The sequence below is a fragment of the Cucurbita maxima genome, unplaced genomic scaffold, assembly GCF_002738345.1.
Source record: "Cucurbita maxima cultivar Rimu unplaced genomic scaffold, Cmax_1.0 Cma_Scf00007, whole genome shotgun sequence".
NCBI classification, from domain to species: Eukaryota; Viridiplantae; Streptophyta; class Magnoliopsida; order Cucurbitales; family Cucurbitaceae; genus Cucurbita; species Cucurbita maxima.
The window spans coordinates 4405254-4432014 of NW_019272023.1; the positions used below are offsets into that span (position 1 = coordinate 4405254).

General features: G+C 33.1%; 6 protein-coding genes and 1 non-coding gene across 8 annotated transcripts in view; 2 read left to right on the forward strand and 5 right to left on the reverse strand.

Annotated features, from left to right (window-relative positions):
• Positions 1–4084, forward strand: part of LOC111481964 (protein AAR2 homolog) — a 21457-nt gene extending 17373 nt beyond the window's left edge. The window contains exons 13-15 of one of the 2 annotated variants that reach the window (XM_023127589.1): positions 1123–1218; positions 1921–1980; positions 3881–4084. In XM_023127589.1, coding sequence (XP_022983357.1) covers positions 1123–1218; positions 1921–1944 — 120 coding nt within the window. In that variant the 3' untranslated portion in view covers positions 1945–1980; positions 3881–4084. Of the gene's footprint in view, positions 1–1122; positions 1219–1920; positions 2153–3880 lie in introns of those variants that run through there. The other variant, XM_023127588.1, reaches the window with a different exon arrangement.
• Positions 4085–6018: 1934 nt separating this feature from the next.
• LOC111482003 (beta-glucosidase 44-like) lies at positions 6019–9691 on the reverse strand. Its single transcript, XM_023127629.1, has 11 exons — positions 9427–9691; positions 9289–9347; positions 9115–9190; positions 8945–9016; positions 8726–8813; positions 8163–8415; positions 7775–7890; positions 7471–7688; positions 6788–6819; positions 6584–6686; positions 6019–6300 (listed from the first exon to the last, which is right to left on the reverse strand). Exons 1-11 carry the CDS (start codon positions 9689–9691, stop codon positions 6026–6028), a joined length of 1557 nt encoding a protein of 518 aa, XP_022983397.1. The 3' UTR covers positions 6019–6025.
• Positions 9692–11253: 1562 nt separating this feature from the next.
• LOC111481894 lies at positions 11254–14159 on the reverse strand. Its single transcript, XM_023127492.1, has 3 exons — positions 14022–14159; positions 13771–13850; positions 11254–12228 (listed from the first exon to the last, which is right to left on the reverse strand). The coding sequence occupies exons 1-3, from the start codon at positions 14087–14089 to the stop codon at positions 11432–11434; spliced, it is 945 nt and encodes a 314-aa protein (XP_022983260.1). The 5' UTR covers positions 14090–14159; the 3' UTR covers positions 11254–11431.
• A 2857-nt stretch (positions 14160–17016) lies between these two features.
• On the reverse strand, positions 17017–18115 carry LOC111481898 (heavy metal-associated isoprenylated plant protein 21-like). Its single transcript, XM_023127497.1, has 3 exons — positions 17969–18115; positions 17823–17898; positions 17017–17520 (listed from the first exon to the last, which is right to left on the reverse strand). Exons 1-3 carry the CDS (start codon positions 18044–18046, stop codon positions 17234–17236), a joined length of 441 nt encoding a protein of 146 aa, XP_022983265.1. The 5' UTR covers positions 18047–18115; the 3' UTR covers positions 17017–17233.
• A 196-nt stretch (positions 18116–18311) lies between these two features.
• On the reverse strand, positions 18312–18383 carry TRNAQ-CUG. The gene has a single exon. It is a non-coding gene; the product is annotated as a tRNA-Gln (tRNA).
• Positions 18384–21173: 2790 nt separating this feature from the next.
• Positions 21174–22116, forward strand: LOC111482037 (agamous-like MADS-box protein AGL14). Its single transcript, XM_023127662.1, has one exon. It carries the CDS (start codon positions 21293–21295, stop codon positions 22070–22072), a length of 780 nt encoding a protein of 259 aa, XP_022983430.1. The 5' UTR covers positions 21174–21292; the 3' UTR covers positions 22073–22116.
• Positions 22117–23031: 915 nt separating this feature from the next.
• LOC111482218 (pentatricopeptide repeat-containing protein At1g08070, chloroplastic-like) lies at positions 23032–26761 on the reverse strand. Its single transcript, XM_023127906.1, has 2 exons — positions 24020–26761; positions 23032–23349 (listed from the first exon to the last, which is right to left on the reverse strand). Exon 1 carries the CDS (start codon positions 26670–26672, stop codon positions 24282–24284), a length of 2391 nt encoding a protein of 796 aa, XP_022983674.1. The 5' UTR covers positions 26673–26761; the 3' UTR covers positions 23032–23349; positions 24020–24281.

Genomic DNA, 26761 nt, shown 5'->3' on the forward strand with positions numbered 1-26761 from the left:
AAAAAAAAAAAAAAAAAAGTTCTGCTTTTTTCCCTGGATTCTTACTTCAGAGTCCTCATCTAATTTTCATCTGAGAACAGATTCAATATCGTTTCTTCCTTAGCCTTCAACCGGTTCTTCTTATAGTCATCATCTAGTACATCAGTTTTTCAGCTTTTGGTTCTGGATCTAAGGAGTTGTGTCAACCATTGATGCTTTTGTACCTGGGGGTCAAGAAGGGTATTTTCTTTATTGTAGACATGGCCAACAAGCTGCTGTTCCCCCCCTTTTTTAATCTCATTTTCGTTGGTTCAAAAGTTCTTTGTGTGGATTTGCTTCATTATCCTGTGCAAATGAGTTTGGTCGATTCGATTATCAAAACGAAAATCTTATTTAAGTTGGTGTTTAGAGTGGGCTGCTTGGCCTTCTTCTAGAGGAAGGAAATTGCTCAAAGTTCGAATGTTTTCGTGGGAGTTTGTTCAAGGACACGTGTTCATCTTCAGTCAGGAGTGTTAGGGGACACCATGTTCTTTTTCCTTCTAGTATAGACTATGAATATCTTTATTCGACTCTTGAAGAGTGCTGGTCAATGATACTAGAGTTTTGGATGAAAGGATCATACAGTACAATCTTTGACATAGTTAAAGGTTTCATCGATTTCTGGCAAAGAAGGTCCATCATTAGTTTTCCTTGGATTGCTGACATTTGCACCCTTTTATATTTGATACATAGTCAAGGAAGATACATTTGATAGTCATAACTTTACGGTTTTTTGGTTGATTATTTTGAACAAAGAATTTATCCGTAGGGGAATAAGAGAAAAGATCATTCTATCTGGAAAGTGTTTTAGAAGTTTTTGTAAAGGAGTTGGAAAATTGAGGGTTTAAGAAGGCATCCTATTTATGAGGGAGGTGGCTGTTTCTTGAAAAGCTACTAATGTTCAAAAGTACAAGCTTCACTGGGAATATAAAATGAAAGACAAAAAGCATAAAAAGCAGAATTAATTATCCCTAGAAATTATATTATTCTCTTTGAATTTCTATGCTGGAGTTTTTGTACCTCTATCTACTACTTTGTGACTCCCATGGTGCTTTAATAATCATGGAAAAGGCTTAATTAATGCACTAAATTCCTCCGCCACAGACAAGGAAACTCAAGGAACTGCTAGAGAACAGCCTGGACTGGAAATTCCAAAACAACGCTGCAATTGATGGAATTTCTTTCGATGAAGATGATGAGGTCAGTCAATGTTTACATTGCTATAATCTCTCTCTCTCTCCCTCTATATATATATATATATCAGATAAGATAAGTAACCACCACAAGGGGAGTAAGATTCAAATTACCTTGTTGATCGAATATCTCAAGGCAAAAACATTGTTTGAGATTCAAATCACTCCACAAGCAAGATCGATTATGTCTAGCTTGAATGATTCTTGTTGATCAAATATCTCAAACACTTGTTTGAGATTCGAATCACTCTACAAGCAAGATTGATCATGTCGAGCTTGAATGATTCTACATGCAACCTAAACTATATAGAATTGCAAATAAACTTAGTCATTAGCTAAAGAAAGCACAAATGCTCGTTTTATTATATATTTTCCAAGTATGCTTACAAATACAATATACATGGCTTTATATAGCTTCAAAATGAAACTACTCAAGACATTACAAGAGGTTACATTCATACTTAATGGTCATAATTAACCATTATGTAATTGTAATCTAAAGCAAATAAAAACTCTTAAAATACATTAATGTTATTGTAATCCTCCCAAAATTTATCACATAAAACTTTATTCTTCTTCAATGCGGCATGAATTGAAATATATAATTTCAACAATATTTTCTTCACATCTTCATTGAAACATATTGTATGATTGATGTCCCTTGGTTCATATCAATATCTCTCACATATATGTCTATTTACTTTTGCAGTTTGCTCCTGTAGTTGTAGATTAGAGGCTGGATGATTCTGAGTCGTCATGAGGTCTCAAGGTATATATTTTAGTCTATAATGTTTAGGTTTTTTTTTTCTCTCAATTTAGCTTCTTATGCTTTATGATGAATGTTAAAATTTGTGGATATATGGTGGGTTTGACACAAATCTAGAAGAGTAGTTGGCTTTTACAAATCTAAACATTAAGGGTTATAATATTTATCTAGCCTACGAACCTTGCCTCACTATTCTACTGAACTTCTAGAGATCCTTTTCTGTGAATCAGACCATGGAGGAGTTACTTTTCCCTTTCTTTTTTTTTTTTAAAGAAAAAAAACAGAAGGGGAAGCAAAGGACATTCTCATCTCTTGTAGAGAACAGTTAAATTAGACTCATAGGTTGTTTAATCAAACCTGAAATTCTGTGTACATATAGATACCTCTAGATTTCTTTTGCCATTTCTTACAGCCCTAGTTAGTTCTTACGAGGGAGCCTCGATATATTTGGTTATCCACTTTGTTCTGGATGAATTGGGTTCATGAAATTCTATTATATTTTGGATTCTAAATTTTCTTTTTTCGTTTTTTCTTTTTTATTTTTGAAATGGTTTAGGATCGAAGTGATAATTGTCTTTTTCGTTTTTCGTTTTTATTTTTGAAATTTATGCTTGTTTTCTCCCACAATTTTTTTTTAACCTTAGTAATCTTTTTTTTTTCTTTTTCTTTTACATATAAAGGTTTGAATTTTTAGCCTAATTTTAGAAATAAAAAATAATTTTTTAGTTCGTTTTTCAAAATATTGATAGGAAGTGAATAACAAAACATTTTATGAATTTAATTTTGAAAGATTAAATAGTTTAATATATCTTTCTTTTTGTATAGGATGTTTTCTAGTTAGAGCTTTCATAATCATATCTCCAAAGATATTTGAATTATTTGGAATTATTTCAAACTAGTTCTTGCAATGAGTTGTTTTTCTTCCATTTGAATGAAAACCTAATTTGTTTGGATCTGGTTGATTTTGTAAGAAATTTAAAATTGTAAATTAACCTAATTAATTCTCTTTGTGACAATTTAAACAATAATGGAAGAACGAAGCTTGCTTCCCTTTAAAATGTGTGATGCCTAAACTATATAAATGGTAAAATAAAAAAGTTTATGTACAAATTTAATTTTAGAGCGTTTGTATGGATCCAAACAACAAAGAGACTCTACCAGTCCGTTGCTGTCAAGCACACTCTAATATCTCTAAGTTAAGTAAGGTTTGTATTATCATAGAATTAGGATTTAGGTAGCATTCATTGTATTTGAGCCTCTTTTTTATTGACATGCATTTGATCTAAGGTTTTCAGTTTACTCTACTTATGATGTTGTACTCGAGACCTTAGGCTTCGAGTTAGAACTGTTCAAGTCGTTTAGACCAATGACTAGACCAAATAAGGGATTGATCATTTTCCTCGATAATTGAGCTTATAAACTTAGATACCCAACCCCAATTGGACCTTCGGTCACAAAAAGTGTAACGACCCGAAATAATCTACTTAATTTAAGGTCGCAACTGTATACACGTACCATAAATATTGAATGTGGAAGACTTCAATAAAATTTCATAAAACATAACCTTTATCTTAAAACACAGCCATAGACTTACGTGTTTCGAAAACATATTTAAAACGACACAACAAAATATTAAATAAAATGAATAAGAGTTTAAGTTAAAAAATATCTTAGTCTAGCCTAAGTTTAACAAATACCACTATCCTATGCATGTGCCATGGTCTCGAGTTGCGATGCCGTCGTCAGCCGTACAGGAATGCCTTGCCTTAACTTGAAAAATGTAGTAGCACATGATTTGAGTATTTAAAGAAATACTTAGTAAGTGACCCACTATTGAGGTTAAATGCAATAATCACATGCAATGAAATGATGGGACCTATTTTTCGTTTTGTTTTCTCTACAGTGCTGTTCTAACGAGTAATTTTGGACGTGTACCATATACTCTACATACAGCCCATACGTGAGAGTATGGGCTCACCAGCTAGTTCGCACACTGCTAGGCCACTTTCCTTATCTGGTGGTCATACTCTGGAAGCCCCTTATGCCGGAACCCGTTAGAACTAGTAACTGTCACGGCAGTGCTATGCAAAGCATAACGATCGTTGTCCTGTCATTGGATGTATGCGTCCGTACCCTCGTGATGGGATAGGGGTATGGGATGGGGGTGTCCCCCAAATGCATGAGCACACATAATGTATGAGGTCTCGAAACTTTTTCATTTTCATTATCCTTTAATACAACCCCACTAACAAGTCATAACGTAAACACTTCGTAGTCATATCGTTCTCTAACTTATCATAGCTTTAACATTCTTATACCTATCACAAACATATCGTTACGTGAACGTACTTCAGTCATATCATCACAAGAACGTATCATAACTCTATCGTTCTATCAATCTTAACACTATCATTTTATCAATCTATCACAAACCTATCTCTTTCTACCCGTAATCTAACGTATACTTTCATCAATCTCTCTTATCCATATCACTCTAGTATGTAACCTAACCTTAATGTTTCATGAACGTATTTTACTCCTATCGTTACATTACGTTTTGTGCATTCTTCTTGTATCATATCTCAAGCATAACATATAGTTATTATTATCATACAATTCACATATTCTAACATATACATAACATATAAGAAGCATATCGTACCACAAACAATTCGCACATATCAATACATATGACACGTGTCGAACCACGAGGCACGTGTCAATATCAAAGATAACCATACCGATAGTAAGGTCACTTACCTGGCTAGCTTAAGTCGTCACAAATTTATCTTTAATGAAAGTTCGATTCCGTCCTTTGAAAACCAAGTCAACCTATATGAGCTCATGACATTAGTTTCAAGTTTGAACCCTACACCATTATTTCTCTAAGTTAGATGGGCCAGAGCAAGAATTACTGTTAGACCAAAATTTAACAATTCTGTACATAGATTTTCAATTGTACAAACAGATATTACTGGCCAATTTTAAATTTTTGGCTATAATCATTCTGTTGATAGATCGCTAACTAAAATTTTATTGAATCTAATCTTCTCATATTATTGTTGTTTTTTTTGTTTCTTTTTGCCGTTGGGGATGAGTTGAGAATAGATAATTGTGAGGAGGGATGAGAGGTAAGTGGAGAAGGGGAAAATGTTGTTTTTTTTTTTTTTGTTTATTTATTATTGTTATTGTTATTTAATTTTTTTTATAATTTTTTTATTTGTTTATTTATTTATGATTTTATTATTTTTTTTTTTGGGCTATTACAAAAAGCCTCCTGGTTTGGGCCTATCTCGTGCTCCTTGGGGCTCCTTTGTAGTCTCTTTGTCATTTATGTTTAATTTTATGCATAATAATGGCCTTCACTAGCATTAGTGTTCGTAGGTTTGACCGCTTGTTCTCTTGTAACTCTCAAATTTCCGTCTAGATTAGGGAACATTTGACTTTTACATATCTCATCTAGCCTGTTGAAACTCTCAAAAGAAACCCAACTTTTGGGCTTCATTTGACTTAAGACTCCAACGGAGCTTGTCATTGGCAATACGATGACACTATCACTTCGTATATTGCTTGCGTCTAAATCATTATATAGATGTTTTTTGTGTTCTTTGCATCCACTAGAACATGACAGGAAGTTTCTTCTACACCACATCGAAAATCCTCAAAAGATTTGCATTATTTGCGGGCAACATTTCTCCTTGTTGCATTTCATTTAAACCGTGATATCTTTTATTTGATCTTCCACTACCTTTTCGGGTTAAGTTGTAGTCGGTCTTTGTACATTATTATTCTCTTTTTTCACAAAGATTAGTATGTTATGAAAAAAGAGGAACCTCGTAGTTCGAGATCAAAACATAACTAGATAGAATAGCTCACGATTTGAACCAAGTAAATCACAAGAAAAGATTTTGAGGGGAAGATCTAAACGAAACCCGTATAGAAAATGCTTTCGATTAGACAAATCTTTCTTATTATTACACGAAAGGTAGAAACGAAATGGCCTGTGAATTGAACTTCAAAAGAAATGCCCAAAACCCCAATTCTAATTTCATTTCTTCCTCTGAAGCATTTGCTTGAACCAATGAGCCGACATCTTAGGGTACCTCTTAAGGTCATTTTTGTAGTCAACATACACAATGCCAAATCTGGAAGTGTACCCTGATAGCCATTCAAAGTTATCTAGCAATGACCAAGCGAAGTAACCCGTTACATTGGCGCCTTCGTCAATGGCTCTTTTCATATTTTGCAAGTACGTCTTGAAGTACTCAATTCTCTCTAAATCAAAAAGTGCTTCGGGGAGTTGGATGTCGGGTGTATCCCTACCTGTCGATTTCAAAAATAATTGTCACAAAAAGTAAATCAAATGACTTTGATTCCAATTATACTCTTAAACTTTATAAAGTTTCTTGGAAGACTTGTCATCAAATTTATGAACCGAAAAAGCTATATCGCTTAATAAACAAATCTAAACAATATGATAAGTATATTTGGAGATGCAAAAGCCTACCAAAATTATTTTGGAACAAACTTTATGAAACTTTTAAACGTTAGGTGTATAACTCAAAGCAACGTATTTTTGATAATTGAATATGTACTCGATTCTTACCGTTCTCCGAAACAATAACATTAGGGTTTCCATAGCGCTCTTTGACATACATCAAGACTTTGTACATTCCCCATGGAACTTGGTAGAGCCAAAAACTATGGGACTGAAATTGATCATAATTAGCAAAACTTTAAGCACTTAATAAAAAAAAGGAGCAATTAAACAAAGCAAATTAATAACTGTTCATTCAAAATAATGGGTTACCCGTGGACCAATTGGTACTCCATTCTTCTCAACTGTTTGTGTAAACCAATAGGTAGAGAGTGAAAGAAAAAGAAGGAAATTAGTAGAGAAAGAATGCAAAATTTACTAATAAAGTAGAACGTTCTTAGGAGTTCTTAGGAGTGTTCAAAAAATCCAATGACCTTAAAAACTTGATCAACCCAACTCAACCTAAATGGTAAGGTTATGAATTTATTTAGTTAGGTTGAGTTCAAATAAACGAAAACTTTACCGATTAAGTTGGTTCATGAATTTCCTTAAAATTAATTAGGTTGAATCAAATTATCTTTGATTTATTATTAATTTAAATAAAATATAATTTTCCTTATTATACTGAATTAAAGGTAATTTTTAAAAATATATATTGAAATTGAACGGTAATTTTAACTAAATATTTTAAAATAAATATATAAATGTTTTACGAATTAACATTTTATCTTTATTAAAAGAAAATTAAATAAACAACTCGAACAATCGAATTCAAAAACTTTATGGTCAGGTTGGGTTGGGTTTAAAACGATGTTTGGGTTTCAAAAAAAGTTACCATTCAAATAAAAAAAACGTTACAATTCTGCCCAAATGAACTCGGAAAATGCTTGGATTGGAAGTAATTTTTTCTTTTTTTTTCAAAAGTCTTGGTTTTTGAGAGAGAGAGGGGATATTACAAGCAAAGCCAGCATGCCAATCATTCTGATAGCCAGGGGCAGAAGGATGAGGCCAATCTGGGTTGAACATATAGAAGCTTGTGTAATGGTTGATACCCAAAAAGTCTATGGATCCCTTCACCAAACCAACCTCTTCTTCACTGAACTTTGGTAGCCTTTCTTTCACTATTGCTTGCATTGTTCTTGGATATTTTCCATACGTAATTGGATGCAAAAACCTAAACCCACATCCAAAAAACAAAAAAACTTGTTAAAAAATCACCATTCGAACTCATCCCCAAACCTTAATTTCCTCAAATAATACCAGCCAAGGTGGAAATCTCTTGCTCTTTGTGCTGCATAATTGTCCTTTTTTCCCCTCGTAAGAGGCTCGTAGTGCACAAAATCCAATAGAATCCCTATTTGGCCTCCTTGTGCTTTCTGAAAATGGTTCACATACTTTAGAACGAGTACAAATGGATTAATGTGTCTCAAATCTTACGATTCTCTAAATTTAAAAGTGTCTTACAAGTCATGAAACTTGTAATTTTATACTTAGTCAATTGATCTATTAGGTCTAAAATTGAATTTTATGTGTAATAGAATTCTAAAGTTTCAATTTCATATATGGTACGAGAAAATATGTTTGGAAACGTAAGAACTTAAACGACATAGAACCTAATAAAGTGATGTTGAGTTAAAAAGTTGTTTACTTGAAAATTGGTTCGATATATATTCACAGCTGCAGCATGAGCGAGAATGATGTGGTGGGCTGCAATGTAAGGTTCAGTGCCAGAGTTTCCTTCCGTGCAATTTCCATACTCTTTAGAACACCTGCAAGGAGGGTTTATGCCATTGTCGAACCCTAATGCCGCTATCACTCTTGGTTCGTTGAATGTCATCCAATTCTTCACTCTATCTCCAAAGTGATCAAAACAAAATTCGGCAAAATTTGCAAAATCCTTCCTACATTTCATACAAAATAAGATTCATTTTAGATACCTCTTAGACTGAAAAAGAAAAGGCCGTATGCTTTCAATTTTCACGCATCAAGACCTATTTTCATCTTATTTTAACTTTGAAAATGAAACTTTTCATGAACATAATTGAAACATAACATCAAAATTCAGGGTATTTTGGTGTAATTTAACCTTTTCGTTTAAAAAAACTCGTTTCAAAATTCGAGGGCATAATTGAAATAAACTTAAAAGTTCACGGTACGTGTATAATTTAATTTAATTATTATTATTTTTGCAAATAATTTGATCAAACTTACACAATTTGGTTCCCCAATAGGCCTCCATATCTCTCTTGAAGTGCCAATGGAAGATCATAGTGGTATAGATTTGCATATGGAGTAATACCTTGTACATTATGAAAATAATATAACCATAATAATAAAAGAAATAATTAAAAAAAATGAAATTATAACAGTAATTATATAAGAATTTTTTTAAAAAAACCTATTATTCCAAATTTAAAATAAAATAATTACCTTTGTCAATCATATAATTAATCAATCTGTTGTAATAAGCAACACCTTTCCAATTTACTTCACCAGTTCCATCTATGCAAAAATAAAAGAAAAAATATATATATATAATTAAATGTGAATTTAATAATTAAAAAAAAAAACTAAATCAATCAATAATTTTAGGTAATCACTTGGGAATATCCTCGGCCACGAGATCGAAAACCGATATGCATCGAAGTTCATTCTTTTCATAATATCAACGTCTTCCTGAAAATTGAAAAACATGTTCGTTCTAAAAGATATTAGTAGATAGAAAAAAAAAGAGGGTAATGAAACGAGATCTTAAATTTTCAAAGATTACGAACCTTATATTTGTGATATTGATCTACTGCAACGTCTCCTGTGGCGTTGCCAGCAATATTTCCTATTTAAATTCAAAATTATAAAGAAATTAGGGGAAATAACCTTAGAAAAAATAAATAGTTGGAAACATGTTATGAAACCTGGGATTTTAACGAAAGGATCCCAAATACTTTGTCCTCGACCCTCTTTGTTAGCCATTCCTTCTACTTGGTAAGCCGAAGTTGCCGTTCCAAACACAAATCCATTTGCAAATGCATCTCTACTCAGTCCTTCGATATCGAACTTAATCTTCGAGAAATCGAAACCGTAGGATAGATCGATTGAGTCGATCTGACTTTGCTTTGCGTTGATCAATCTAAAAAGCACGAAAACAAAGAAGAATATGCAACAGAGTTTCGTATTCATGGTTGAGACAAAGCTAACTTTGCTTTGATTTCAACTTGTTTGAGTTTATATAACGTGATAACGACGTATTTTTGATGATTTTAGGATATGATTTTGAAATCTTTTAAGATTTTATAAATATAGAATTTTTGTTTAATTAAAGTATTTTTGGGAAGAAATGAAGAGTTTAAAGTAAGGTGTTGAATAGAAAGAATTTAAAATGAAATTGAAGGTGTTTTGTTGTTTATTTTCTTCCATTTGTGTAGGAAGTTTTAAAATTTTATTCTATTAATGGTAATAAATAAATTTATAAGATAAAAATTGTAATGGAAATATATTTGGATATAATTTTTATCAACGGAACATTAATGGTGGAATAATCTTTATCCGATAATTTGAGAATTTTTTATTTTTTAAAATAAAAAATAAAGAAATTAAATAATTATTAAATGAGACTTATAAAAATATAACAAATATTTTCCATAAACACTTGTGGAAACAAAATAAATATATATAAATATAAATATGTTTTCATTGCGTGTATTAAAAAATAAAATATTAAATTTAATATATCGTATCATATAAGAAAAATACGGTTGAAATCTTCTTATGTTGATTTTACTCGACATATAAGTATATTTTAATATTTTATGAAGTCTTCTTCATCCTCGTCTCCTATTTCATTTCTTATTTTCACAATTTATTATTATTATTATTATTATTATTTTATTATTTATGAATCAGGGCCGAGATTTTAGAGGAGTTCTCAAAAATCTTTTCCTATTCATTTTTGTGAAGATTGAGATGGTGCTGGGGTCGGGGACGAGGATGGAGAATGCCACTTTGTCCCCTGTCTCGTTTAGCTAATAAAAAAAAAAAAAAAAAAAATCTCTCATCACTTCCTCTACCCCATTTTAGGTGAGTTCCCTTCATACCTTAGTCACGCCGATTAAGTGAACATCTTTCATTAAAATTAAAAAAAATAATAATAGAGAGTATTATGCCATAATTTTAAAAATATGATTGACACATTTAATATATATATTTTTAAATAAGACTCATTTAGGATCTTGTAATATTGTATATTTCTAAAAAAAAAAAAAGAAAACAAATCACCAACAATGCATTAAAAATATCAATAATTGAAAAAAAAAAGCTAGGAAATTGGTTTGATAATGTGACATTTTATTTATTTATTTAAATAAATCTTGGATACACGTTTTTTATTTTATTATTTTTATTTTATTCTAAATTTTTAAAGAATGATCACTTTAATATATGAATATGGCGGATCATGGAAGTTGCTCCCCTTGATTTGCGTTAGATAATGAAAAATTTTAAAATAATAATAATAATACTGGAACCAATAAATATATATATATATATATTTGATAAATATTTAGAAAATGGTACATTTTCATATATTAACAATAAATGCATTTTTTAAATTCTTTTTTAAAATGCTGAAGTTATTAAAGCTATTTTTGAAAGTGTAAAGGCAGGAACATAGAGATGAACCTAATTATGTGAGAATAGGAACTAAAAGAATTTGAAAGAACACCCATCATGTATGAACTGAACATAGAGATGAACCTAATATATTTGAGGGATCTGCCCACAAGAATTCTGATAAACTATGCGGTTGTGTGCTTTAGTTATGAACGCAAGCAGCCATCACAGAGACATGTGAACACTAAGCCTATAATCCATAAATAAGCAGATAACTTCTGAAGTCATAAAGGGTAGCAAAACAAAGCTTACTCATCGCTTCTGTGCTTTCCTTCGTCTAGACTGAGCTTTCTGCCACTTCTTTTGGGAAACCATTTTGCTCTTTGGTTTCAGCTTCAGTTCTTGTGAGAATTTGAAATTTGGATCTCTCATGCGTGCTTGTATGTCCTTGAAAAATTGCATATTCAGTTTCTTCTCCCCTCCCTGCCTCAGCTCTGCATATTCAGGCCCTGAGACTATGTTTTCGAATGCTCCTATTAAGATGTCTATATCACTCATGACCTCCCACACATTGGTATATCGCCCATCCGGTCCTTTCTTCAGCTTCTTCAATGCATTCTCCACTGCTACTTTCCTGGCTTGTTTTCCAGGGGATAACTCTTCTGGTTCCTGTTCAGATTTCAATAGCTCCGAAATCGTTCGGTATTTCGATGTTTCCTCGAATTCAAATATTCTATCTATGTATTTGTCACTACTTTCATTCGGGTAGGCCTCTGTAGGAGTATCGTCGTCGTCGTCGTCTTCACTACCAGTCCACAAGGTTTTTTCTTCGTCGCTTCCTGACCAAACACTCCATAATTCATCACTATCATCAGCATCAATCAAGTCTGAGTGTTCTTTTGCCTGCTGCCTTACCTTTCTTATCTCGTCTTCGAGGCGGTTTTTTTTCGCTTCTTTATCGTCTTTCTCATCGTCGCTGTCTGTCCATAAAGTAGATTGTTCTTTATTCATCTGTTTTTCCCAGGCTTTCCTGAATTCCTTATCACCAGGCCGGACTTTTCCAAAAAGATCATAATGTTTGCGCTCATCACGTGAATATGATCTTGATACTGCATAATATATGAAAATAGCAGAAGCTCATAATCAGAAGCACAAATCCTTAACTGCAAATTACAAAGGTTTGAAGAATGTAAAATCATATACGTTCAAACAATTTAATGATTAAGAAACAGGCATAATCCTTCTCTGACAAATACTTAAACCTTCCTCTCCGTTACTGTTGTTTTCGCACATCCAAATCCAAACATGGTAATAATATGAGATCCCACGTCAATTGGAGAGGAGAACACAGTATTCTTTATAAAGGTGAGGAAACCTCTCCCTAGCAGACGCGTTTTAAAAACCTTAAGGGAAAACCTGAAAAAGAAAGTCCAAAGAGGACAATATCTGCTAGCGGTGGGTTTAGGCCGTTACAAATGGTATTAGAACCAGACACCGGGCGATGTGTCAGCGAGAAGGCTAAACCCCGAAGGAGGGTAGATCTCGTTTAGGCCGTTACAAATGGTATTAGAACCAGACACTGGGCGATGTGTCAGCGAGAAGGCTAAACCCCGAAGGAGGGTAGATCGTGAGATCCCACATCGGTTGGAGAGGAGAACAAATCATTCTTTATAAGGGTGAGGAAACCTCTCCCTAAGAGACGTGTTTTAAAAACTTTGAGAGGAAGCCCGAAATGGCCCAAAGAGGATAATATCCGCTAGCAATGGGCTTGGGCGGTTACAAATAATGACATGCCTGCAATCCAAGTGTTCCAGTTGGCCGTGTATTTAATTTCAGCACACACTCGTATCTGATTCTGAACTTTGTAGCATCAAACCAAAGCCAATTTTCTAAATGGCATCCCCACTAAATACAGGTCAAGCTCTCACTTCCCATATCACATGGTTTCAGAGTAGTAAATACGATCAATCTAATATTTCTCATTCCAATACTGAATGGAGTTGCCAGTTTACTGTTAATGCTTGTTTTTAGTACAAGTAGCCACAAGATTTGCTATCACTTTTTGCTATTGTGTGAGTTTTGCTGGGACTTTTGCTTCAGCTACATATTGATTGATGATGGAAGAGGTCTTGTTTCATATTGGGCTTGTCTTTTCTCAATAAAACCTTGATTTTTCATCACATATATATATATTCTCGTCTCAAAATGCAAAATCATGGCCAGCCAGCATACAGAAAATAGACATTATGTAAACCATTCTACTTTACACGCTCACTGAGAAAGTAAACACAAGCAACATTCATTGCGGAGCAAAAGATATAAAGTCCCAGACAAATAAAGAGAAACAGCAGAAATCCGTAACAACATGAATAACCAGACAAAACTCCAATGACCAAGCCTACACTACCGAAGCCAGAAATGAAAATTTTGTAAGTGCCCAACAGCAGCTTCATTCAGGACTTTTAACAAACAGATGGTGCGCACAACAAATTAGTGTATGACCAAACATTGCCACCACAAGCGATCAACATATAACTTCCAAACTTCATAACAAACACCATCCCCATTCACCAATCAACCCCATAATCAAGCCAACAATTACAGAAAAGTATAAAATCGAAGACGCAAATTTTAAGCCACCCAACACTTGCCTTGGAAATTTGGCCGAAACCCATAATCGATCCAAGTTTTTGAAATTCTTGCACTATAATCCGAGACAACAGCTTGTAATCTGAAGAAAAGACAATTGGTTAGATGTAAATATACATATATGTTGTCTGTAAGAGTGTTGTATTCGATATCGAAACAAAAATCCAAATGCAAGTAGAAGCGAGTAAACATGAAATTGACTTAATTTGATTAAGAATCTGAGAGTAAAAGGTTAGGGGAGAAGAGGGCTGGCCTTGAAGAAGATGAATGCAGAACAGATTGAAGAAGAACAAGGCGGGAACGGAGCCTACAAATGTTCATTTTCTATCTCGAATGTGGGATTTTCTCAACGGCTTCGGGAACCATTCAACTCTTTTTCCTTCTCACTTCGTTTCATGGGTAGAAATGAGAATTCATTTTTTTCATTTGAATTTTTAACTTCGATATATATAGTTTTTAATTTCCTCTTCTTTTGTTGAGTTTGTATCTAATTGTAAAATTAAGATAAAATTGATTTACTGAGGGAAAGTTTTAATTGAGTTTGTTTGTGATATGAACCGAGAGACATCAATCATACCATATAATTAATTGAAGATGTGAAGAAAATGTTGTTAAAGTTATTAAAATAATATTTGAGTTTATGACACATTAAACAAGAATTAAGTTTTATTGTTATAAATTTTTTGGTGGGTTAAATTTAGAGTTATTGTATTTTATTAATATATTTTAAAACCTTATTTATTTTAGGTTACCCTTCCCGAGTAGTTAATTATAACCATAAAGTATGAATATTACTAACTCTTGTTTTTAATAGTTTCATTTTGAGGCTATATAAAACTATGTATGTTGTATTTTCATTTTGAGGCTATATAAAACCATGTATGTTGTATTTGTAAGTAGATTTGGAAAATGCAGGAAAAGAAGCATTCGTGCTTTTTTTTAGCCAATGGTTAAATTTCTTTGAAATTCTATGTAATTTAGGTTGCAGGTAGGATCATTTAAGTTCAACATGATTAATCTTGTTTGTGGAGTGATTCGAATTTTAGACAAATGTTTTTGCCTTGAAATATTTGATAAAGTAATTCGAATTTTACTTCCCTTGTATTGATTCCTTATCAGTATGTTTGACTTAAAAACGGAAGGTAGAAGAGAAAATAAGGCTTGCGATTCAGTGAAGGGGACACGATAACAAACAATAAGACAACCCTAAAATTTTTTATATTTATTTTCTGTTCGGATAGTCAAATCCACCTTATGCATATCAAACTCGAACCCGACCCAACCTATTCAGTTCTTAGAAAACTAAACTTAACCCAACTCAACCTTTTTTTCTTTTGAGATGAAAAGGGACCACATATATTCATTTAATTAAAACAAACATTTTGAAAATCATACTTTTATTTGGTGCATTGTCACTAAGAATAAAAAATTAAAATTAAAATTAAAATAAAACTTTGTGGGTTAGAATCCCAAGGACATTTCTTTTATCATGCAAAAGTTGGACCAAAATATCTATTTAATTTTCCAATTTAATATGTAATTACTAACAAAATTTTCAACTTTCATTAGAATTTTTAATTCCAAAAAAATTTAAAATTTAATTAATCTATTATGCATAAAATAAAATTTTATTTAATTCAACTTTAAAACTTAAAAATATGTGAATCCTAAAAATATTGACCTTATTTAAAGACGGTCTGGACAGATCAACATAAGTTCATGTAGCATACTTTAATCTTACTCACGTCCTTCACCTAATAAAGAATTGCTTCAAGTCAAGAATGTTTAATCGTAGAGTTTTTAAGTGAGTTAGAAAAAAGAAATGTGCATCTTATTCTGTATTTTTTAACTATCATTCTCATTTGGATATAGTCTGGTTTTGGACACAAAGGTATACATGAATGAATTAATACAGCATTTGAATGAGAATATAATAACTAAAAAAGATTTTAAAAAGATTTATTATTTGTTAAATGACCTTCTAGAAATTTCTTGGGATTGAAAAGATTCCTGTTGTTTGTGGAGATAGTGTTTCACTTTTAAAAAGCGAGAAGTAGATAACATGATCATGTCATAGAAGAATGTCAGGGTCATCTTAGACATGGATTGTTACACGTTTCGTTTATGTATCCATCATTTATAAGAGCATCACAATAGGTCAAACACCCGGGAATTTAATAAATACAAAAAGGGGAATAGATATAGGTTATTCCACTAAGTATTATAAAGCCAGAAGATGAGGAAGTATGGTTGAAAAATGAGGCACATTCATTGTCACGTAGTGCATTATTAGAACATAAAAATGGTTTATTTTTATTTTATGTCTTTTTCTTTTTTACAATAATGAATCTTTTTGGAAATAATTACATAATTTTGGGCCTTGAATCATGGGTGGGAATTATTTTCAAACATTCCCAAACTAAATATGAAATTCATCACAATTATTCATCTTTTTAATATCTTTTTATGGTTTGCTTCTAACTAATATTTTAAATCAAACCCATTGAAAGGAAGAATCTAACACCTTTTTTTCTTTAATATATTGGAAAATTTAAGATATTAAATTTTTGTCGCATTTTTTATATACCCATGAATTTTGATATCGACATAAGAGGTGAATGTAGTATATTATATAAAAAAAATTATGAAACATACAAAATAAACCGTAAAATGTCGTGAATATATTTAAATAATAGATTTTAACTTCTTTAAAAATTTTAAAATAATTATTTACTAATTTTTTGAAAATGAAATTATAAATTTAGCGTTAAGTTTATTTATTAGGTTGAAAAAATCTAGAACTCTAAATTTTAAATTTAGAGGCTTAATTAACTTTAAAAAATTAAAAAAAAAATATATGTAATTTTAAACCTTATGTATTTTTAATAGATATGAAGGTTTAAAATTATATATTTTAAACACGTGTTCAAAAGATGTTTGAAATTATACATTTAGAAACCATAAAACTACTTGTAATTACGTATTGAATATAAAATATTATTATAGTAACATATAATTTATAATACGGTGATCGAAGAATAAAATTATCACTATATTTATTCTTTTTTCTACTTCTTCTTTCAAGTGCAGGATAACCTCAAGGTTGCGGGTTTTATTTTATATCATGAACATTTTAATTTAACAAAAAAAAATAATAATAATAATAATAATGAATTTATAAGAAGAAATGAAAGTTTTGTTTTTTAATATAAACATAGTCATTAAAATTTTTAAATTTAGAGTCGGAATACAATAGAACATTAAAAACATCGTTTTACGTTATTCCATACAATACAATTTTACACGAGAGATAAAAAAGAAAGGGTTTCATCGTCGACAACGACACAACTCAAACGAAGAACCCTCCTCCGAGTTGATTTCTTCAGCGCGTCCTTCTTGAAGTTCAAATCTCTAGTCTTTACTTGACCAAAAACGAGAGAGAGAGCACGTGCGGGAGAACGAAAACTACATGACCGAACAAGCATTGACATTGTCATCACTAAAAACAGAGACATAGTTGTCTTCATGTGCTGTTGGAAAAGCTTGCACAACATTCCTAACAAACCCAGCAGGAGCCTTCTTATCATAAGCTCCTGAGGCATAAGGGTAATGAACAAGATGCTGTGGAATGTAAGGCCAAAATTCAGCTCTTTTTCCTGTGCTTTTTACTCTCTTAAGCACTTTCTTTGCATCAACATACCCACTAACCCTCACCCTATGTTGCTTCCTCATCACCTCCACTGTCGTCACTCCTACATCGGTCAATGTTCGGGTCATATTTCAACTTCATATCTTCAACGGTTGCAAACAGAGAACAAAGAACAGTCTTTGAGCTTCCACTCCAAGATATTTAAAACATGTGTCTTAGGGAGAGGTTTCCACACCCTTTTAAAGAATGTTTTGTTCTCCACTCCAACCAAAATGGGATCTCACAATCCACCCACTTTGAGATTCAGTATCCGATCGATGTGGAATCTCACAGAAAGATACCCTTTTAAGAACCGAGGCAACATCATGTTGAAAGAACTTGATCAGGGAGACAAAATGATCTGACCTTTCATGGAAGTGACGGCGTTTCTAACTCTTCTTTCACATCCATCACAATCCATCTTCACTTTGATCTCGACCGTCTAAAAAAACACGTAACATGAATTAAAAAGACATAAAAGATGGGGGAAATTGTGAACAAATTGTTGGTACCTGCATAGGCTTGTGTTTGCTTCTTGTTGTAGTTGATGAGACAGTGCAAAAGTTGGAAAGGTAATGAAGAGCTCCCATTTTTGGTTTGGCTTTTCTTTCCACAAAGCAAAGCCGAAGAGGGATTGGGTCATAAGTAAGAGAGGCACCATATGGAAAATATAGAGAAAAAGGGGTTTGAAATCATGAAAGTTTATCTTTTTGCCTACTTATTTTTTATTTTTTTATTTTTATGTTATTATATTGCTTTACAGTTGTTTGTAATAATTGTGTAATATCCTATCTTATAAATTAAAATTAATTTGAATTAAATTCTTTATAAGTTGTAATTTTGTTGTAAAAAAGGAGGTCCCACCGAGATTTGAACTCGGGTTACTGGATTCAGAGTCCAATGTCCTAACCACTAGACTATAGGACCTTTTTTTTTTATTGTGTATTTAATTAATTTACTCAAATAACCTAAATCAGTAAATGATAGTTGATTTGAATTTTGTTTATAGATTGTAATTCAATTTTTAAAAAATAAATAGATAAATAAAGGAAAAGGAAAAAATAGATTAAAAAAAATAGATAACTAAAGGAAAAGGAAAAAATAGATAAAAATAAATAAATAGATAAATAAAGGAAAAGGAAAAAATAGATTAAAAATAAATAAATAGATGACTAAAGGAAAAAGAAAAATAAATAGATAGATAAAGGAAAAAAAAAAGGAAAAAAATAGATAAAAAAATAAATAGTTAGATAAAGGAAAAAGAAAAAAAGAAGTTACCAAATAAATAAATAGATAGATAAAGGAAAAAGGAAAAAAAAAATTAGTTACAAAATAAATAAATAGATAGATAAAAGGAAAAGGAATGAAAATAAGTTCCGAATTTGGTTACTAGATCCCGAGTATAATGTCCTAACCACTAGACCATAGGACCTTTTTGCTTACGAGCGGTTATATAATATTAAATATAAAAATTAAACTATCAATTATTTATTAAAGTTGTTTTGTTATTATAATTTATTATTCTCATTTTAAATCGTGATCATTTAATCACGTGCAAGTTTTGAATTTGAATATCGTTAAAAAGATTATAGAAAAGTCAAATTAAATGGGACAGTAAACTTCATCCCAAAATTTATTATTTCACGAGACTTTTAAAAAAATAATAAATTTATTTTCCCCGCGTCAAATTAGAAAATTAAGATCAAATTAGAAGTTACCAAGTGTTCGATATTGTTGTATTTATCGAATTCAACGTTCATCAGATTTGCATAATGAGACATGTAATTCTTATCGTCGTCCTCGGACAAAAATTGAAGATGCTCAAAATTAAACTCAATTTCATCTTGATTAGGGTTAGGGTCGTTCAACGAGTCAAAAAAATCCAATTCGACTAATGGCAGTATTAGACGACTCGAATCCCCTCCTATTTGAATAAGATTTTCATGCTCCTCACAAGAAAACCTGCCAAACAAATTCTCGTAATCAATATCCATAAAATCAATCATTCTACTGGTGATTTCAAGAAAGAGGTTAAAACATTCTAGAAAATATTTTCTCCCAAATACTTGGAATTCTTTCATTAATGATTTATGTTTTTCTTTTTTAACCATTTCACTAAAATGTTTATTAACTCGTAGTTGTAATAAATTTCCTTATTTTGATCCTGTTTTACCTATTTTATTTATTTATTTATTTATTTTACCGTTTAATATAATAGATTTCCTTATTTTAATCCTCTTTTTTACCCTGTAATGTAACAAATTCCCTTATTTGAATCCTTTTTTCTTTGACCATTTGACTTTGACTGGATAGTTAATTATTTAGTAATTTACTTTAAGTACCTTCCACTCCCATTTCTATATATTTTAAAATTATTTTTAATATTAAAAAATTATTTTTTTTTAATATTAAATGGATACTTTAGTGACTCAATTTTAACCTTAAATTAAATAAATCGAAGAAATTAATTATTCCTCCATACCAAAATTTAAAAATGATCTCTTAATTAATCAATGTTTCTAAAAAAATGCTAAAAATCTAATAAAAATCATTTTTTTATAATTTTTTTTTATGTAAAACCTTTTAAACAAATATCGAACTACTCAAAATTAAAATAGATTTAGCTCAACGTTAATCGACATGTACCTTTAGATCGAAAATTCAGATCTTTGTACTCTGATAGTAACCGAAAGCGGTGGAAAATGGGTCAAGAGCTAAAACTTGAAGCACTAGCTTCCACTTGAGCTAAAAGAGACTCGAATCTTTAGAGGCTCCTCCTTACCCACAGGCAACAAAGGGAAGCTAAGTTTTCATTCATGCTTTTGATGAGCACCAAAACGACGCCGTTCCCAAGCCAACCACTTTTTTCTCTACTTGTGTTTTTCTCATATCACATCACCTCTATTTATAAGGTCCCTAAGCCCCTTTGATTCCAAAGACGAAATGACAAAACTACCCTTCAAACTTTGAGTTATTACGTGTTACGTCCAAATTAGGGTCTTTAGACAAATAATTCAATTAATTTATATAAGTATTTTAAGTAATGCATAGTATAACGTATCTCACTAACTTTAGGCTATTAAAATTGATAAATATAGAACAAAAAAATAAGAACAATCTCCTATAAATGAATGAGTAATATTCCGTGGAAAAGATACACTAAAATATATAGTCCAATTTTTTCGAGGTATTGAACCATTTGGATTGAATTGTGTTGGGTTATATTTTTTTCAGTTTGGATTGTCTTAAATTTTTGAAAAACCTAAAACAAGTTGACAGTTTTTTGATCGGGTTAAACTGGAAAATAGTATTACAGCTCACCCACCCTAATTCAAGTCGATTCATGGTTGGTCAATTTTTTTTTTTTTTTGAATTTCAAAAATAAGAATACAAATAAATTGAAATGGTTAAAATAAAATTTAAAAAAATCAAATAAATTGAAAAAAAAAAAAAAAAAAAAAAAAAAAAAAAAAAAAAAAAAAAAAAAAAAAAAAAAAAAAAAAAAAAAAAAAAAAAAAAAAAAAAAAAAAAAAAAAAAAAAAAAAAAAAAAAAAAAAAAAAAAAAAAAAAAAAAAAAAAAAAAAAAAAAAAAAAACACTTAAGGAAGTGATGTCCTGATGATTTCCATTTTAGTGTAGAGGTTAAAAAAGGAAAACATAAATCATTAATGAACGACGCGAGTATTTGGGAGCAAATATTTTCTGGACCGTTGGATCTTCCGCTCCCGCTGATCCCATTGCCTTTAAATGCCTCCTCTGTCTCTCACTGTCTTGAGCGCCAAGTAAACTAACAAACCACATTCATCTCTCTCTGCTCTTCTCCCGGAATTCGCAGCCATGGTTAGAGGAAAATTGAGCTTCAATCTGATTAGGAACCGCAAATCTCGATGCTCCACGTTCAAGCAGAGGAAGAACAGTTTGATGAAGAAGGCTTACGAGCTTTCCACGCTTTGCGACGTAAGAACATGTGTTCTCATCAATGGCCCTGGCTTTGCGCCTGATGAAGATCCGTCGCTTTCCTCTGTGGAATTTCACACTTGGCCTTCGAATCGCAGCGAGGTTGAACATATGATTCATGCCTACAAGAACGGAAACTGTAATTTGCAGAAACGGAAGTGTTTCGATTTGAGTGATTACTTCTCGGATCGGAAGAGAAAATTGGTAACAGAGATGTGTAAGCATCGCGAGAAGGTTGGGAAAATCATGTGGCCTGACTGGGATGAGCGGCTTGATTGTTTATCGGAACAGCAATTGAGAGAGTTCATGAATGGATTGGATTCGAGAATCGAAGCTGCTGGTAGAATGATTGATTTCATGGACGCTGATAACGAGAACCTGTTCGGAATGTTTTCCTGTGAGGAGTACGAAAATGTTGTTCAAATGGGAGGGGATTCGAGTACTCCAGTGCTGTCATTGGTTGAATTGGAGTCCACTGACTCGTTGAATAGCCCTAACCCTAACCCTGATGAGGATGAAATTGGGTGTAATTTTGAGAATCTTGAATATCTGTTAGAGGACGAGGATGAGAACTACATGGCTCTTTACGCAAATCTGATGAACGATGAATTTGATGAATGCAACGATATCGAGCAATGGTTGAGGACGGGTAACTTCTAATCCTCCTCCGACATTGGAATTCATGTTGATTTGGTACTAACTCATTTTTTGTACTAAAAATGTGAGACTATTCTCACTCTCTGGTAGCTCTGTAAATGTTACTAATATTAAATAATGCACTCTGCATATAGTGTTCTTCGTAAATTCTGTAATCTTGTTTGTTACTCATGTACGAATTCACAAAAAAAATAATCATAGTAAATAAATAAATAATAACGTGAAACCGTGGATCTTGGGTTCGGGTCGGTCAACCCATACACAACCTAATGGGAAACCGGCCAGGCGTGGCCCGTAAGCCCGGTCGCTCATGCCACAAACACGTGTCGACGTATGCCTGGTGTGTTGATCCGAATTCCGCGACGCGTCGCCTCCATAGGGTGACAGATGGCGCCTCATGCAGGTGCCAACTCCTTTTCTGCTCCATTCGATCGCCCCGGCCCAACGCGCGTTCCCTCGCGGCCCAGCCTAACGACACGCTTTCCCGATAACGTGACCCGGAACGCCACCCGACACGCTTTTCCTCTCACACAACGACACGTGTCGCACATGCGGACGCTGACTCCTCCGACTTAACGCGGCTCGATGTAAACAATTTTTAAACTTATTTACAAGGTGAGTATAGCTCCCTATCTCCAAAATTAAGTTAATTTATGATAGAAAAACAAGATGAACGTTCTAATTAGTTTGTTTAATTTGATGATTTATTTTTAATGATTATAAATTGATTTATGTGGGTAAATTTTTAATTTATTTTATCTAAAGTTGTATTAAATAATTATAAACGGTGAATAAATAAATCTTTTTAAAAAATTAACTTTTTTAACTCCTAAAACTCAACCTGGAAATAGAGTCATCAATCAAACTAGCCCACCAACCCGAACTTTTGAATTAATCTAAAAAGATCAATCAATCTGACCCAACTCAATCCGAAATTTTGAATTAATCCAAAAAAAAATCCGTAACCCAAACCAACTCCCAACCCAACTTTTGAATTAATCCAAAAAAGTTCAACAGCCTAGTCTAGCCCAACCCAACCCAACCCAATCTAAACTATGTACAATCTTACACGAGCATATGATGGATACGACATCGATATCCATCCTCAAAGCATATGTTCCTTTGAATTACCCGTCTTGTGTTTAGTCGAATTTGACCTTATTGAGAGAGAGTATGCGTTCCAAAATAACGAACTACGGTTGAAAACAAACAACCAAAGCTACTCTTGTAGCCTTGAAGGTAGTTTATGTTCAGGAAGTAGAGAACCATCATCTTTAAGTCTGAAATCCAAGAAGAGAAGATTATGAACCATCATGTGAAATCCAAGAAGAGAAGATTAAGAATTATTTACTTCGACTTAGTTACAGATTGATAATAAAAGCAATTCCGCTTTTAAAATGCCTATATCAGTAATATCTCATGATCACCAAGAATCTAGTAATATGATTTTGTGTCGTGTATGACTAACCCAACAACAGATGTTCCAAACTAGAACTGAATCCTAAAGAACAAAAATAAATAACACCCTAGAGTAAGATGGATGGTAACGGCCCAAGTCCACTGCTAGCAAATATTGTCTTTTTTAGACTTCTCCTCATTAAAACGCATCTATTAGAGAGAGGTTTCCATATTCTTATAAAAAATGCTTCGTTCTCCTCCCCAACCGATGTGGGATCTCACAATTGACTCACTGGCCCCGAAGGGGCGTGGATTGTGAGATCCCACATCGGTTGGGGAAGAGAAGGAAACATTCTTTATAAGGGTGCGGAAACCTCTTCTTAGTAGACTTCGTTTCAAAAACCTTGAGGGAAAACTTGAAAGAAAAACCCCGAAGAGAACAATATCTGCTAGCGGTGGGCTTGAACCGTTACAATTATCTTGTAAGACTCGTACTCCATATTATGTCTCTACAGGCTCTCATATTTTATTATAAACGAGGCAGAAGCATACCTCAAGGCGGTCATTTTCAGCCGATCCTTGCCCGTTATGTCCTAATCATGCTGCAGCCTTTGAACCAATAACCATCCTGGTAGAGTTTGTAGCAAACTAGTCACCCTCTTTGGAAATATGAAACGAAACGATCTTCGTGAGCTGCGGCTTGCAAGACCTCAAAGAGACAAATGAGTTACCAGTCCAGTGAAAATCAAGAGAAGTGCTGCCAAAATAATTTCAAAGAATCAAGTTGTTTAAGTATATAACGAATCCTCATGAGCTACCAGTAATCCTTGCACGAACAAATTCCATGTTCAAAGTGATGAAAGCGATGTCGATCTCTCAGCACAATTTGACGACAAAAAGCCTTGGAGATTAGTTTTGCAGCAGTGTGACAGTCATTACAAATCCTCAAGTTTTTAATTATCCTGATTGGTGTTGGTGGACTAATATTAATAAGGCCAAATGCAATGGCTAGCTTCTCACTATGTCTAAACAGAGTACTCTCCTTCTCTTCTTCATCAACATCAAGCAAAACCTCATTTGTATCAGGTGTATAACCTTCCAGCTTTAATTTCATAGCCATTTGACCTAACATGTCCTCAATTGCATCCATGTCGGGGTGCGTTTTATCTCCAGCCAGAAACTCGTGAACGACTCCATTTGCTTCAATCATGCTACAACCAGGAGTCTTCAAAACTCTATGTTTTGTCATCATGCCCCTAATCTCAAGAACATCGTCCCATTTCCCTTTCGAAGCACATATGTTCGATAACAACACGTGGAACCCATCATGATCAGGTTGAAGTTCAATTAGCTTCCTCCCAACCCTTCTTCCCAGTTCACTATCACCATGTTTCTTACATGCCCCAAGTAAGGCACCCCAAGTAGCAACATCTGGTGTCATCGGCATACGATTGAGAAGCTCCTCGGCTTCTTGAAGCTTACCTGCACGCCCTAGAAGATCAACCATGCACCCATAGTGTTTAACATTGGGTCTTATCTTATGATCATAAATCATTGAATGAAAATGATGCCGCCCTTCATCTACTAAACCCATGTGTCGACAAGCACCAAGTACTCCCACAAATGTTATCTCATTAGGTGCTACATGACCTTTTTTCATATTAGAAAACATCTCAAGCGAGCTTTCTACCGACCCGTTCATAGCTAACCCAAGAATTAGAGCATTCCAAGTCGAAACCCCTTTCTCAACCATCCCGTCGAAAACCTCCAAGGCACTTTCAGCACATCCACACTTCATATACATGTCTATGAGAGTTGTACCTAGAATAACATTAACAGTGAGGCCGTTCTTTTTTATATAAGCATGAACCCACTTTCCTTGCTCGAGGGCAGCCAAGCGAGTGCACGCAGATATCACACTTACTAACGTGGTCTCGTCTGGTTTGAAGCCGTTCATTTGCATTTCCTGAAAAAGTGTGAGAGTCTCATAAAAAAGGTCATGTTGTGCATAGCCTGATATCATAGAACTCCATGACACAACATCCTTCTTGGGCATGGAATCAAATATGGCTTTGGCATTCTCAACTAAACCACATTTCAAATACCCCGAGATCATAGAGTTCCAAGATATCAAGTCTAGCAAGTAGGCTTCATCGAATAGTTTTCGTGCCTCCATTATATCCCCGAATTTGGAGTACATATGAATCAAAGCATTTTGAAGGTTTATATAAGATTCAATTCCAATTTTCAAGGCCAAGCTGTGGATCAATTTCCCCATATTGACAATCAGTAAGTTTGCACAAGCAGAAAGAGCACTAACTGTTACAACTTCATCCACCATTACACCAATTTTATGCATTCCTACAAATGTTCTCATAGCCTCCTCAAACATCTCATTTTGTTCATAGCAAGCAATTAATGCACTCCATGTAACCATATCTCTCTCAGGCATTTCATCGAACAGTTTACACGCTTCAACCACTAGTCCTTTGTTGCCAAACAAAACAATCATAGAATTCGAAGCAATTATACTCTTCTCTGGCATTTGATCATACATATACTTAGCCTCCTCTACATTCCCTACTTGAACATACCCAGACAAAATTGAATTCCATGACACAGAATCCAAAACAGAACTTTCATCAAACACCCGGCGGGCATCACTCATATTCGAGCAAACAGAAAAAAAATTAATCAAAGTATTTTGAACATAAACATCTGAATCAAAACCCAGCTTCATAACATGATTATGTACCTGTTTTCCTTCACCTTCTGACCGACGGATTGAACAAGCCTGAATCAGAAGCGGGTAAGTGTAATTATCAGCCTCCAGATACTTGAACAGCATCGATTTGTAAAGATTCAAAGCAAAATGCGGCGAGTTTCTTTGAATATAAGCTCTCATCATCATATTCCACATGAAGCAATTCGTGTTCTCAATCAGGTTGAAGATTCGGAGAGTGTAATCGATGTGAGTGAAGGGAAAATCCGTTGAGAACTTGATTAGTCTGCTTGCGGCGTAAGTGTCTCTTATTAACCCAGTTAGAAGCATCTGAGAGAGAACTTGATCGAATTGCTTGATGTTCTGACATTGCTTCATATGAAACTCCAAAATTGAAAGATCAATGGTGGGTTTGAAGGTGGGTTTGTGAATCAGAGATGATTTAAATGCAGAAGCAAGGAGGTTCGATCTGAAGAAATTCATATAACTCTTACCTTCAAACACCCGCGGTTGTTTCGCTAAACAATTTGCATCCGAAACACACACACAGTCCCTTCAATGAGGCGTAGTTC